Source organism: Thermobia domestica, chromosome 8 (assembly GCF_964235325.1).
Source record: "Thermobia domestica chromosome 8, izTheDome1.hap1.1, whole genome shotgun sequence".
NCBI lineage: Eukaryota > Metazoa > Arthropoda > Insecta > Zygentoma > Lepismatidae > Thermobia > Thermobia domestica.
In genome coordinates this window covers 249,834,055-249,850,240 of record NC_137461.1, presented here as the reverse complement: position 1 = coordinate 249,850,240, position 16,186 = coordinate 249,834,055, and the positions used below count along the sequence as shown (strand labels likewise).

The following is a 16,186-nucleotide window of genomic DNA, read 5'->3' as shown; positions in this document are numbered from 1 at the left end:
ATGTGAAGTGTTTCAACAGATAGTGAACTCTGACAATTTGGAATCCTGGATGAATCTGTTACTCTTCCCCTACGTAATACTTTGTATGCCTCCACATACCGTAAAAACCAGTAACCTAACTACGTGGGTAAAACAAAGAATCCAAAATTGGTCAAGCAGCTCCAATGACAATATAACAAACCAAACATCTTTGAAAAAAAAACGCACAACTGAAAAATAATCTAATAGCATATTTACCAAGATAATTGAAAATAAACTTGCAGATGGAGATGTACATGGAGCAGTCAGACTTCTTATTTCCGAAGATACTTTAGCTCCAACAGATGCCACCATATTGAAAGCCCTAAAAGCCAAACATTCTATACATGCATATGTATTTACAGCTCCTAATATAAATGATTTTAGCACTGATCTTAACAACGTCACATCTAATGAATTTCTTAAAGCACTGAAATCCTTTCCTTTAGGATCGGCTGGTGGTTTAGATAGCATGCGCCCAAGATTCTAAAGATCGCCTAATTAAGAATATTTGTGAGTTTCTTTCAAAGATTATATCAGGTAATGTTCCTAAATAAGTAGGACCCATTTTCTTTGGAGCATCCTTAATAGCCTTGACAAAGAAAAATGGCGGTATCAGACCTATTGCCATTGGGAATGTTTGGAGGAGACTTGCATCCAAGATTATCTGTGGGAGGATTAAACAACCTCTACTCCAATTTCTTGCTCCACACCAACTTGGAGTAGACATTCAACATGGTGCTGAAGCGACAGCACATATAGCACGTATCTATTATTCATACCATCACCAGAAGCCCAAAGCTTTCTTAAAAATAGATTTTAGGAATGCATTCAATGAAATAGACAGATATACAATGCTATCTATCGTCAAAGAAATTTTTTTTCGATATATCCCTATGTACACCAAAGCTATGCTGAAGCCAGTAATTTATACAGGGTGGCGCGTATTGTATCTACCAGTTGCAGTTGGCAACCCTGATCAAATGCGCGTACGAATGCTGCGCATGCTTACGGCACTGAATAGCAGGGCCTCTGGCAATTAGTTTACCATGGAGCGGTGGTCTGTGCAGACGCGAATTGCGGCGGTGGAAGCCTTTATCCGAACCGGTTCTGTCAGTGAGGCTCAGCGGGCACTGCGACGAAACAGTGATGATCGCCATGTTGCTATACCCTAGAGACACAGTATTCTGAGATGGGTGAGACAGTGGCGGGCCACAGGTAGTGTTGTGAACCGGAAATCACCAGGTCGTGGACGAAGTGTTCGAACAAATGTAAACTTGGAACGAGTGCGCGTAGCGATGGAACGCAGTCCCAAACGTTCAGCACGGCAACATGCACGAACATTACATTTGACACGACGTTCATTGGGTCGTTTGCTGGGTGATTTGAAGTTCCATCCGTATAAACTGCAGGTGGTACAAGAGTTGAGAGCCATTGATAAGGAAAACAGACTCAATAACTGCCAGAACATTCTTGAGTTGATTAACCGAGATCCACTGTTCCTCCAACAACTTTTGATGTCCGATGATGCAATCTTCCACCTGACTGGGTATGTTAATAAGCAAAACTTCCGGTATTGGTCTCAGGAGAATCCTCGTTCATTACATGAAAAGCCTCAAGGTAGCCCAAAAGTTGTGGTATGGTGTGCAGTTGGAATGTGTGGCATTATTGGTCCCTATTTTTTTGAGGATGACGCCGGACATGCAACAACTGTAAATTCCGACCGCTACTGCCATATGTTACAGACGTTTCTCATTCCGGAATTGCAGGAAAGGGGTGTGATCAATAACGTTTATTTCCAGCAAGACGGTGCTACGGCACACACGGCACGCCAAAGTATGTCTATACTCAGAGAAACATTTCCAAACCGCGTGATATCCCGATTTGGCGATGTCTCATTGCCATCCCGTTCCCCAGATTTAACAGCTTCTGATTACTTCCTCTGGGGATATGTTAAGGTAAGGGTCTTTGCCAATCGCGTGAAGACAGTTGACGAACTGAAGACTGCCATTCGTCATGTGATAAGTTCCATTCCACAGGATACGTTAATGCGTGTGATGAATGCCTTCCCACGTCGCCTGCAGCAGTGCATCCAGGAAAAAGGCGGACATTTACAGGACGTTATTTTTAAAGTTTAGTGAGCTCCTTCGACAAGTGTTGTACAGTGTACAAATTGCCAGTCCATATACTTATATTCCATAACAGTTTTGCATTAAAACTTGCATAACACACCTTTGTATTTTCATTTGAAGTTGGTAGATACAATACGCGCCACCCTGTATTATGGCAAAGATATAATCTTATCAGAAAGAGGAGTTCAACAAGGAGATCCTTTAGGTCCAGCATTATTTGCAGTAACATTGCAGCCTATAGTCAATAATATCAAGACAGACTTAAATATCTGGTACCTCGATGATGGTGCAATAGCTGGAGATCCGGATATTGTAATAAATACATTGAAAATGATCAACACACAGGCAGCTACAATTGGTCTGCAACTAAATTTCTCGAAATGCGAAATCAGCTTTCTTGAAACTACAAATGAACAAAAGCACACACTGTTTTCGTCATACAACCAAGTAGCTCCAGGTATCCAATTGATGTCGCCATCAAACGCTTTCCTCCTTGGAGCTGCTCTCTCAACTGAATCAAGAAGAACTCTATTAACTGAGAAAATAAACCAGTTAGACATGTATTTCTCACGTCTATCATCAATATCTGCTCATTCTGTCTTTTACTTACTTAGAACATCATTTTCCATCCCAACATTATTATATTTCCTGCGATGTTTACCTTCATGGAAAGAAGAGGATTTATTAGAAAGATATGACTACAGTATAAAATCTGGTTTGGATTCTATCCTAAATTGTGTCCTTGAGGATAGCACATGGCTTCAGGCATCTCTCCCAGTTAATCTTGGTGTTTTAGGTATTCGAAGAGCTTTAGATTTGGCTATTCCTGCTTTCTTGGCATCATTCTACGGCTCTCAATGTCTAATTAAATCACTTCTCCAACAGAACAACAACCTCCACTGGGATTCTGAAGTTCAAGATTGCTCGTCCACATGGTCATTGTTGGTGGGCTCCGAATTACCCGACTTCAGTTTCAGGGCTAAACAATCCACATGGGAAGAATGGGAAGAACCTATCATACAATCAAATTTTTCATTTTTACGAAAGTCTTCTGACAACCCAGAAGACAAGGCCAGACTGATCGCTGCATCGTCCATTGAGGCAGGTGCTTGGCTCAAGGCTTTGCCCTCGCGTCCTCTAGGCCTTCACCTGAATGATGAATCTTTTAGGATAGCAATTGTGTTAAGATTGGGAGCAGATATTTGCGAACCCCATCAATGCTAAGCGTGCAAAAATCCTGTTGACTAAAAAGGACTACATGGTCTCTCCTGCATTAAAAGCACAGGTAGACGTCCTCGATACTGGAGCTGCAACGACATCATTGTGAGAGCACTCGTCTCCGCAGATGTATCGGCAATAAGGGAGCCAAATGGCTGTAGTAGAACAGATGGAAAAAGACCAGATGGGATGTCCTTAATTCCTTGGAAGAAAGATAAAGCCTTAGTTTGGGACTTCACATGCACAGACACAAACACCTTTGCAACCTTCCCGCCTTCCTTTCTCTTCAATCCAGGCGGGCAATGCAGCAAGTCGGAAAGAGATAGAGAAAAGAAGAAAATACAACAACCTTATGGAAAAATATCAATTCGTATCAGTTGCAGTTGAATCCGCTGGCTCGTGGGGAAGGGAAGGTCTAAACTTCATAAAGGAAATAGGAAAACGCATCACACACTTATCCGGTGATGAAAGGGCAACCAGCTTCCTAATCCAAAGAATAAGCATGGCGGTGCAGAGAGGTAATGTAGCCTCAATACTATGAACCATACCTCACGATAAAGCACTGGAGGAGATTTTCTTACTTTAAAATGCATATACTTTACATTCTTACTTTAAAATGAAATACCTTAAAATACTTGAAAAAACAATATCTGATTGTCACGTATTAAAAATTAAAAATTATAAAATGAAACAATTAAACACCAGATCCCATCATTGAAGCTCAATTTCAGGCTGTGCTACCCGGAATACGAACAATACCAACTCATGTGTAGTGATGTGACGTGGAAAATTTTCCCTTATATTTTTCCGTTCTAAACAAATACCAGTGATCAAGTAACAATTCCTCATTAACCATAAAATTGATTGACTTCATGTATAGGAATGTTAGAAAGTGGAAGATCGTTTAATGAATCTTAAAATTTTCATGACTCAGAAAATTTCTGGCACTATGAAGAAACAAGGGAATTTTTTTTCATAAATCGAAATTTTTTTTTATCGAATTAGGAAAAATTGAAAAACGTTTTATAAGTCGGAAAATTGTCATCATTTTGAAGGAAAAAGTAGAACAACCTCTTATGAATCGGGTTTTATTTCTCTGTAGAAACAAGTGAAAGGAGTTTTCGTTTGTCGGAAAATTTTCATTATGATGTAGAAACAAGTGGAAAAATCTCATAACCCGTACAATTTTGGACCACATATGGAGAGTGATGTTAGGTCTAAAATTTTCCACTATGTTTAACTGCACATTGAGCTATAAAATTGAATTCCTGTAGAAGAAAAGTTAGCAACAAATTATAATTTTCCAATTAGCTTTCGGGAACCGGAAAATTTTCTAATATTTCGAGCTGGCAAGTAAAAACTTACATACTTTCGGTGTATATATATATATATATATATATATATATATATATATATATATATATATATATGTATATGTGTGTGTGTGTGTGTGTGTGTGTGTGTGTGTTGTAAAGTGCAGGGAACATACATCGAGTTCGTAGAGTACAAATATCCCATCTGATTGTTTAAAATGTAACAAGAAAGCGAAAAGAAACCTTTGTGAATTTATCAATTATTTCTAAAACAGAAAATTAAATTATTTCTTCACATATACTACTATGTAATGAAATAACTACATAAAAGTTCCAGTTCCTTATGAAGATTACTTTTGTAATAGAAAATAAGAAGAAATGATTTGATTTTACTGTGTTTAAAGCTTTGAGAAAACATCGTCTTACGCGTATTAAATTAACGAAATGTGATTTTGTGAGATCAACGGTAAATTGTGAGGGAAGAATACATTGAAGTTTTTAAAACTTTTTTGCAGAAAAGAAGAATCGTTAGATTTTTACTTCATGAAACTTTTTTTCAGAAAATATTTATTACAAATAAATTTTAGAGTTAAACAGCGATGTAGTAATAAGTGGAATATGTTTTTATGAATCGGAAAATTTTCCGGAAAATTTACATCACTGCTCATGAAATATCATTATTGGGAGCACTACTACAAGAAGATGGATATGATAATTGTTTGGAAGATTACCTAAACAGTTTTAAAAAAATAACCGAGAGGTTGAAAAAAGTACCAGCACATATAGCTTTTTTCCTTTTAAAAAAAGTCTTTAGGTATTCATAAATTGACTTATTTTTTACGTATCGTTCCAACATAGTTCAGGGCAACTAAAATTTTTCAATTAGATGGCATTTTGAAAATGTGTCTGCAATCAATGCTAAATTATAAGTTAAATAAAACACAATGGGCATAAGCGAGCTTACCCTCGTTTAGGAGGTTTAGGAGTACGAAAAATTTCAAATTTGATCCTCCCTTCATTTTTTTCTTCTTCTTATGGGGTGTTGTCGCTCGTCTCCAAAGTTCTTAATATTCCAGTTGACGGAGTGAAGATTCCTCATCTGACAGAGGCATTGGAGATATGAAGAGGCATTTACAACACAATTCCGGTTGCAAAGGAGTCACAAAGGAAATGGGATAAAATTGTAATCAACGAGATAGCTGAAAGCAAGGTAATTTCGCAAAATGATTTTGATTCAACTCGCCTGAAAGCACTACGACACAAAGAGCCTGAAGCTTGGCTACAAGCCACACCCTCAAAAACCATTGGAACATTTTTAGAAACAAATATTTTTCAGATATGTGTAGAGTTATGCTTAGGACTTAATATTTACCATGAATTCAGATGTGCGTGTCAAAGTCGAATGGATGAGAAAGGCTTACACGCATTAAGTTGCATCAAAACTGGAGAGAGAATTTCACGTCACAGTGAATTAAACAAAATAATAAAACGAACCCGCACCAGTATAGACTGCCCTAACATTTTAGAGCCACCAGGAATGTATCGGAATGATAATAAGCGGCCAGATGGAAGTACCTTGACACCTTGGAAAAAGTCCAGTGTCTGATATAGGATGTAACATGTGTAGATACTCTTGCCATATCTTACTTAACGTCAACTAGTAAAGAAGCGGGAAGTGCAGCAGAAACAGCGTGTATACGGAAACATTCTAAGCATAAAAAACTTAAAGATCACATTTTTATTGCGTTAGCCACGGAAACAATGGGTGTTTTAGCAAAGAAGCCAGAGTGTGTTTGAAGGAATTAGGATCAAATTTAATTAACAAATTAGGAGATCCTAGAAGCGGTCATTTCCTGACACAAAAGATAAGCCTAGCCATACAAAGAGGCAACGCAATTAGCGTATTAAACTCCTTTCCATCTTCACCGAAACTGTATGAAATTATTATCTAAAATAAACATAAACATTTTTTTGAATGGTAACAATTACTACTTGAAAGACATATACAGTATGAAATGATACTTTTGTTTGTTAGTGTGTGTGATTGTGATTATGGCAAAATCTAAGTAGAGAGGACTGAAGCACTTATTAATCAATATGTATTACCCTTCGTTTATTATAATTGTCGGTGTATATACCAGTGCATTTATGTTTATTTTCTACTATTTGCTGTTTTAATATGCACGAAACATATTCTGAAGCATAATAAAATATTACTACTACAAAAAACTAAATTGTACAACAATAATAATTTAATGTTATGAAGATATTTATGCCAGTTAGTCTGATGAAGATAACGTTAAGTTATTGAAACTATTTTAATTTTCTTAAATAAGTATATATTCTGGTCAGAAAAGTATTAATTATTTGAATATTAGTTTCAGAGTCAAGATGAATAAAGTTACATAGAGTATTTGATATGATATATTTACTGTATTTAATAAAGTTATGCAATGTGAGTCAGTGCATCAAGCTATGTATATTAGCAACTTTGCTTATGTGTTGGTCTTATGCCTCCCTTGAAAAAAAAAATCCTATGTGCTTTTTTGTTTGGGACCAAAATTAATCTCTTGTTAAATGTATAAAATCGCTGTTATATTATATTTTTAGACAAATGTGAAAAAGCGAAACTGATAAGAATCCAAACATCAAAATTTCACAAGGCATAAAAAAAAAAAAAAAAAAAAATTGTTGACCTTGAAAATGGACGACTAAGAAAGCCAGAAAAATTCAGGTTTTGCCTCGTCAATGGTTAGTTCATAGTCTTTGTATTATTCGGTTGGCATTTGCTTCCGTCATAACTTATGAGATTTGATGAATACCAAACAGAAACTTCCAATTCTCCCATACTTTATTTCTTATAATATATACTTCATACTATTTTGTCTCGTCTCGAATTCGAGATGCGTTGTCTCTAAATTAGAGAGTAGATGAGAGAGGCATATATTTTCGACACAAACAGTGAGACAAGGTAGTGTTTAATCTCGTCTCGCCTCGTCTATTGCGCATCCTTATTAATACAGGGAACCTTATCTGATTTTACAAGACAGGCAAAAGAGGCTTCATTCCTGATATATCGAGTTGTTGAGAAGCCGGAGCGATCAGTAGATCCCTTAAAATCACATAAGATTATGATGATTCAAAATAGCACATTGTGAGATATACCGACCATTATAACGATGACATACAACTCGCTTACTTTGGGGTTCAGATATAGTAGCTTCCTGCAGCGAGTACACGCAGAACATTGTTACAGTATATGGCTGAAGTGATATCAGAAAGCATTTCTTGCTTTCTCTTACCGTAGCAGTAGATTTCTACCACACTCAGTTTAAGTAGGGAAACTCATTCAACCCTACTTAAACCCTAGTTCACCCAACCGAGCCGTCTCGACCTGACGGCTCATCCCAATCGATCCGGCTCGAGTCGATGGCTCACCTGAGCCGAAACGAACTGAACTGATGGCTCACCGCAACCAAGCCGGCTTGAGCCGAGTCGGTGGCTCATCCCAACCGAGCCAGCACGAGCTGTTCGCTCAGTTGAACCGAGCTAAACCGGTTGACATCACTACCCGGATTGAGCTTCTGCTTGGGGTCAAAACATCGACAGTGTACGTCTCAGTTTTGATGGTAGGAACTACAGTATATACTTATATTTGTGTCAATGACATTTGAGGCTGTCTCGTTATAAAAGTCTATTGTCGTCTCGTTATCGAAATAAGACAAAATGCAAGCAGTGTCCCCTCCCGTGAGCAGCACTAAAAGTATTCTACATTACTGCTTACATTTTTTATGGCTTTCGCTTTCCAGTCTAATCAAGCCGTGATTTCAAAACGAATTAAAACGAGCTGAACGAGCGAGCCATTTATCAAACTCGACCTCAAAAACAGTGACTAGGCTAGGAACTCGACTCGAGAAAATTACCTTTGACTCGACTCGAATTCGCTTCGAGTTCCGATTCGAGTCGAATTTTAGCTCGACTCGTGCCAATCTCTAACCGGAAGTGATAAAAATTTACTACAACTTCCGGTTTCAATATTGATCTAGTTTATAGTGCAAAAATGATAAGCGATAGCAAGAAGGAGCTTTTTCTCGAATCAATTTAATATTCTAACAGGTACTAGCTTTTCTCTTAACCCTCTATTCAAACCAGAAATGGCAAAAGTCAACTACTTCCGATTTTAACGTTGAACGCTATAAAGTTTAAAAAAAAGTCACAGCGGGAGGTGAATTACTGCAAGCAATTAATCGTGAAAAGAATATGTTTCAATTTCTTCTCCAACCTGTCTACTATAACTAGAAGCGGTGGAAATCTACTACTATTACTACTTCTTATTTCAGTATTGAGTAAATATCATGTCATACAAATCCAACTACTTGACGTGGTGTACACGTGATACTGCTAAACCTAATTAAGATGATTTTAAGTTTGCTACCCTATGGTACTCTTAAGGAGTAATGTGGCACCTTTTAACAACTACTTGATTAATAATAGAAATGTTATTTACTACTTATAGATACGTACAAAGTGATTGATTTAGAAACAAACTTTAGTTTTATAGTCTTCTGAACATTTCCTGTGACTAACGGCTTAACATTCCTGATATTATATTCATTGTACTTCCTGGTATTGCCTTAATGTTTACATAACCTATTATAACTGTATCAAAATTACTTTGTTTTCTTCGTAAAGGTATGATTTTCTTTATGTTCGATGGTTTTTCCTACAGTGTGTTGACTGTTGTATCATTTACACGCATTCCATATTGTTTATTTGTGTACACTAGACTAAGCCGCTGTCAGTATTGTATCGGTACATAATTTATTAGACATCACAATAAACTAGTGGGGCCGCGGTGGCTCAGTGGTAGAGCGTTCACCTCTGGTTCTTGGGGTCCCGGGTTCAAACCCTGCTCCCGCCAAGTGAACTTTGTGGTGGACAAACACCGTGTGCGTGGGTTTTCTCGGGGTTCTTCCGTTTCCTCCCACTTTCTTCATTCCACCATTTCATTCATCTCTCACCATCACCGTCTCCTTTAGCCTAACCGGCATAACCGTAAGACGTAAAACTCAAATATTTCATTTCATTTTATGTCACAATAAACTAAAATCGTTTTATTTCCCAACGTTACAGTAATAACCATGCCAAAATAGTGTGGCGTCTTACCCACAAGATATAGACATCTTACACCTACAGTGCAGGATAGATGCCTAATTGGAGATGTTTATTTATCCGCCCCTCATCACTTACCGTATTTAGTTCTTTCACGACCGTCACACAAAATCTATCGGAAGGACTGAACTACTCATCCTGTAAGTTTCAGTCTTCAACTCGAATTTTTATGTTTGCTATTGTCTAATGATTAAAAACTATGGCATCTTTCCCCACCCACTCTATATGTTTTTAATGTGAACTAGAATATTACATGTTGTGTCTTAGTTTTTCCAGACGCTGACTATGAAGACAGTTATTATTATACCACATTGACTTGATCCCTAGTCTTCCGTTCCAAGCGCTGCTATCGTCTGAAGGAATTCCACTCACTTTCTCTCGCTTAACAACAGCTGAACCCTTATTGGCTCAACGCGAGGGTATGTGAGGGTGTGAGCTTTAGTTCGCATTTTTGCCACGGCTCAAGACATTTTGGCAGCACAATAGATGAAGAATAACAGTGACTATTGCAAGTGGTTATTTTTATGATACTTACTTATTCCTAATATTAAGGTGAATTTTATTTACGCATAATAATAATAATAATAATAATAATAATAATAATAATAATAATAATAATAATAATAATAACGGATATATAATTTGTTAATTAGTTAATTTGATTTCAAATTCAGGTCTGACGATCATATTATTTGCATATGAGTACTAATATTTCTTTGATATATGACCTAAGAAATATCTTTAAACATGATAGTGCGAGGAAATCAAAAAAAGTACTGGAATAACGTGGACAAGAATTGTCAAATGTAAATGATAGTGGGTAGGAGTTCGAGAAACTAAATGTTAAATACAATTTGTTTCCAAAATATAGTGCGATGTTTTGAGTCCCTCTATATTTTTCAATACATCTTTAACAAAATCGGTCTATTCAGAGTTATTGTCATTTTAATTAGTAATTTTTTTTACTATACTTAAATCTCTTATTTATAGGGCAAATAGATTGATTATTTGTTTGAAATTTTACATTGTTTTCAGCATCGAGGCTTTATAAAAGTAGGTTTACAGCTTAATGTGTGATCTGAATCCTCTGAGCTCCCAGCTCAAATAAGCCCAGTATCTTACACTAACTAAATAGGAGCCAAAAAGGAGTTTTGTAAGACAAATGCGAAAATCAGAAACAATTATAAACAATAATAGTCTCTATAACACAGTTCTTCCCTAGCAAACATAATTTGCACTCGTGATTCTGTCTTGATTTCGCCAGCCAGCGCTTGACACACTGAACTACGCGTATTGCAGGCATTCATGATTTCAGGGAGTGGCCGGGAAAATCCCTCCTCCCTCAGAAGCTACGAAATTCACTCCCGGAGCAAATTTCCGATCGTGTTTAACCGGGATAGTATTTTCTAGACTACTTTAACTCACTGTGTATTGAAATTTCTCCCAGGAGAATTCGTCTGAAATCAGCACTGATTGCATGTTATGAAAATTGAGAAAGTAATATGCCAAGATTTTGCCAATGATATTATTTAAGAAATATATGAAGGTTTACACTGTACAAAATTGAAATTACTTTGATATAATCCTCCCATTCAGTTAATAGTTCTTTTTTAATCTCATGCTAGGTTCTGCTGGCAGCGGAATGTTCCGGCTAAACTTCGGAGCTTCCTAGGAGCTAAAAAGCGTACATTGATGACGTTATGGACCATTTGCCTCGTGAGAACTGATCTACAGAAATACTACAAGATGAACTGTAGGGCACGGGATACATTAACACACTGAAGCTGTAGGTGGAGGCAATATTTTAATTTGTGGTGAATATGTTGATGTCCTGCAATTGTGTCAATTATACCTAGGTAGAAGTGTGACCAGTTTGACTGTTTAGGATTTTCTAAGCTTCAGAATTTTATTGGATGTCCCATAACTTTTTGTCCATAAATGTTTAAAAAACCAGGAATATGAGGGCCTATCTATCTATCAGGGTCGGATTAAGGGAGGGGCTTAGGGGGGCTAAAGCACCGGGTCTCCAATTGGACAGGGACCTCCACTCTGATCAAAATCTCGACTCGTTATCTATAAAGAATCATAAAGATGCAATCATAATCATAAAATAAAATATGACCAAAAGTATGAAACATATTCCCTTAACTTTCGTGCTGTACTTTCACAGAAATACACTAAGTGAAGTCAGCAGAGGCCATATATTTTTTTTTCTAAGCGAGGCCTCTAGATGGGTTAATCCAGCCCTGCTATGTACGGTATGTCTGGAGATCCTAGCAGTTGACCGGTTCGTTTTAGTAAAGGCCGCCACTGCTACTATCAAATAGCTGTACAAAATACTACGGTAAATGTTTGCTACTTGCTTATTATGCAATGAATGTTTATATTGTATAAAATGAGACGCATGTTTCGATAGGTGTCACGCAATAAGTCTCGACGAATAACAAAATTAGAAAAGTAAACAAGAACGTAAAGAAGTTTTAACAATTTTTTTTCTCGCATAATGAACCAAAAAACACCAATGTAATCCACGGAACTTTGCATTGTAAAAGGTAAGTTCAAGACTTTGGGAAAATTCTCATGAACACAAACAGTACAATTAAATGGCTATTAAACTACAAAACAGTCTTGGAGATGATGGGTTACATATTGTTTTAAGTTATATTATATACATTATTATGAGATTACAAAACTCGTTCTCAAGGTTTATAAAAATTTGAAATAAAGAAGTGTGTATATTATGCAACCAGCTCTTCGCCTTACGAAGAGTAATTTCATGAATGAATCATTTTTTAAAGAAGAAAGCAACACAAACAATTAACAATACAGTCAAAAAATAAAAAATAGACACTGTTAACTTCTGAAATAGACATCTTCGTGCTTTTTGGGGTTTCTCGTGGGAATCTCGTTTTCACCCACATTCTCATTCCACCAACTACTCCATCATCATCATCATCATCATCATCATCATCGTCGTCGTCGTCCACTTTCCATAATCCTTTGTTGCCCTTAACATAAAGGGTATAGTCGTGGGACTTTAAACTGAGAGAGATTTTGTAATAGACATTTAACATTCGTGTTAAAGCCGAACATAGCAGTTTCTATCACGACCAGAGGTGTCCAATTTGGACTAACCTCACTCAAACTCACGCTTGCGTCATCAATCCAACATCATGCTCACTCGACCAAACACTCACAATATCATTTCGACATTATGCTGATATCTTCAACCTAATACCATGCTCACTCAAACTCACACTTACTTATTTACACCTGACACTCGCATCATTTCAACATCACACTTATATCAGTTTGACATCACGCTTACACTATTTCGACATCACGTTTACACCCACTTTGATATCACGTTCATACCATTTCGACATTACGCTCACACTATTTCGGCATCACGTTCACATCTTTTCGATATGACGCTCACTCCAATTCGACATCATGTTCACATCATTTCGATATCACGCTTACACCATTTCGACATCAAGCTTACATCACTTTGACATGACTCGCTTTGTCACGTCGATGTTGGGTAAGCATGAATTTGGAACTCGTGAGCAGTTTTGAGCACAACAGAAAAAGAAGGTTACCTACAAGACAAGAACTAAAGCTGTCTTGTCTCGAAAAGGTATAGTGAAGCGAATCTGTTTTCTATCGAAATTCTTATGTCTCGTCACTTTTCGCAGACAGTTCTAGATGCTAAACTTATATTCTGTTCCCAGCTCGATTAAAAAAAAAATAATAAATAAATAAATAAAAAAATAAAAAAAAATAAAAAAAGCGGATCTACTTTACGTTCCTCCCTTCGTCATTTGATTCTTCGTCACCCTTGAGAAACCGTAACCATAATTGAACAAGCTATGTTGTGCACCTTTCCTCCTTTTACTCTTACTCAAGTGCACGATATAACTTTATATGACGCACTTTCATACAGCATTGTCATTCGCTACCTATCTGCTAAAAACATTAAATTGAACACAGAAGGAGAAGAAGAGAAAGGCAATTCACTGTCGCTAGCAAAGAAAAAAGTTAAGAATGACTGTAAACTCTGTAGGGACGGCTTTAAAAACACGTTATTTATTTATGAGTGTATACACCGTATACCACACCCTTCACCAAACAGCTAATACAAAATTACTTCTGGAGTGTTTGTTTCCAATCTTGCTCACCTGCTACCCAACATCTGAGAGACTGATAGAGTCTGCGTACAGATTTGATTCTCTGTCAAACCCGATTTGACAGATGTTTGATTCTGGAAGTTTCACCAATGGAAAGGGTTCAGTCTCTGCAACAATTATAGAAATTGTTTGCGAAAATTTGACTGTCCAAACTACCAATTTTGATGACCGATAAACCGGGATTCAAAGGTCTGCACACTATAATATTTCATATTCATATTAAGCTCGTGAAGGTCTACCAGCATATCATGCTTGGTCAAGGACGGACGAGTTTTATCCATTGCGTACGATTATAAACTGACTGTGATTTATATATAGGGTGATTCACCTAAAACTTACACCGCAAATAAGCCAGAAGTGGATGATGATGAGATCAAAACGCTGTCTTCACAGTCATCGAAAAGGAAAAGAAGTCATCTAGATTTTAGGTATTAGGTTTTTAGACTTCTGGGCTTTCAACATCTATAGCCATTTAGCCCTTCACGTTTGAGGGATGACGTCGCTCAGTGAGCACACTATCCGGGGAAAGGGAAGGAAGAAAGGATTTGGGAAGGAAGGAAGGAAGCGGCATTCGACCTGTAAGTTAGGCACACCCCGGCATTTGGCTGGTGTGAATAAGGAAAACCCAGGAAAACCTCATTCAGAGTGGCTGGCCTGAAAAAGCGTGCCCCCATCGGGAATAGAACCCGGCAAGAAGTCATCTAAGACACTTTTCAATACAGTCAGATTAGCAGTTTTGTCAACTCAACAGAAAGTTATATATTTTTTTTTTCAAATGCCGCCACGTCAGATTATTACATACTTGAGTCGGAAAAATTATAATACTCCAGTCTGTATTCAGTGTTGCAAACTAAGAACGTTACAGAATCATAAACTTTGAAAGCCTCTACAGCAGTAAGAAACTAAAGTGAGACGACAAGGCAAGGTTCACCCATAGTACCTATGTATCGGATACTGTGTCCATAGTGTGATGCATTTGGGATAGTGAGGAACAATGTTGTATGAGATATAAAATTGGGATTTATTTCGAAAATGTACTTAGAAAAGTATCTTATTTAACGACTTACATAGTTTTCAGAAGATTAAGAAACATAGAAGCGTTTGCAGTATTCTTATGTCTGAAACCGTTCCGGAGATCTTTTCTATGATAAGAACTGGTAACATTTGAACCACTGCTTAGTATTATAATTGCAGGAAGTTGCAGTAATTACAAATACCAAAAACTAATGCTATAATGTTATACCCTAAGCAAGGAAAAGCGATGATCATTGTAAACATTTCATTCTCCTGAATGGTTTGAGATATCAAATTGCTGTAAGTGGCATTAAGATTTTTACATCCTTTTAAAGCAAGTCACGTAATTTGATGCGATATTTATTCAGGGACTTTCTCGAAATAAAGCCTTTAGGAAAAAGTAGAATTTTTCTTTTCTTGTAATTTCGTTTCTATTAACTCGATAAGCGTCTCAGGTTCCTTGAATGAGCTTTACCCCATCGGCCATAGTTTCATTCTTATTACTATTATAGAAGGTTGCAAAGTTTTGAAGTTTGTAATACTGTAGCGTATTTAGTTTGTAACACGGACTAATCAATATAGCATTGTAAGCTTTTGTTTAACACGTAGATTTGAAATATGTAATAATCTGATATAGTCCAGGAAATCTAGAGCAATTTTACCCTCAACCTGGGCAAAATTGCAACACAAGCTTTTTAAACAGTTTTCGATTCAGGAATTACTACTGCATAACATATTCAAAATCCGACAAAATCGGACCACGGGAACACCCCCAAAAACGGTTTCAAAATGGCGGACCATGGTTTTTCGAAAAAATCGTAGACCTTTACGTTGGCGGCTCTAGTAACCTTCTTAATTGACACAGAGACATAAATGATACCTCGTTGGAACGCTCATTGACCACAAATTCCAACGAAGTGACTTTTGTACCCATCATGCCCAATCCGTAGAAGAAGAAGAAGAAGAAAATCGATTTTTGTTTTTTTAATTGATATTTCTTGGACCCTGACAACATTGTGCGTCCTCATACGACGGCAGAAAAATTCCTACGCGTAGACCAGACATTGGGAACAATAATATTAAAAAATGAAGGACGTAGGTACAACAGTAAGGGAGATAAAGATTCGGA

At 37.0% G+C, this 16,186-nt stretch overlaps 1 protein-coding gene across 1 annotated transcript; it reads left to right on the top strand.

Moving 5' to 3' along the window:
• The first annotated feature begins 1,316 nt into the window (after positions 1 to 1,316).
• On the top strand, positions 1,317 to 2,156 carry LOC145692541 (uncharacterized). The gene has a single exon (XM_081767850.1). The coding sequence runs from the start codon at positions 1,317 to 1,319 to the stop codon at positions 2,154 to 2,156; it is 840 nt and encodes a 279-aa protein (XP_081623976.1).
• The last annotated feature ends 14,030 nt before the right edge of the window (positions 2,157 to 16,186 follow it).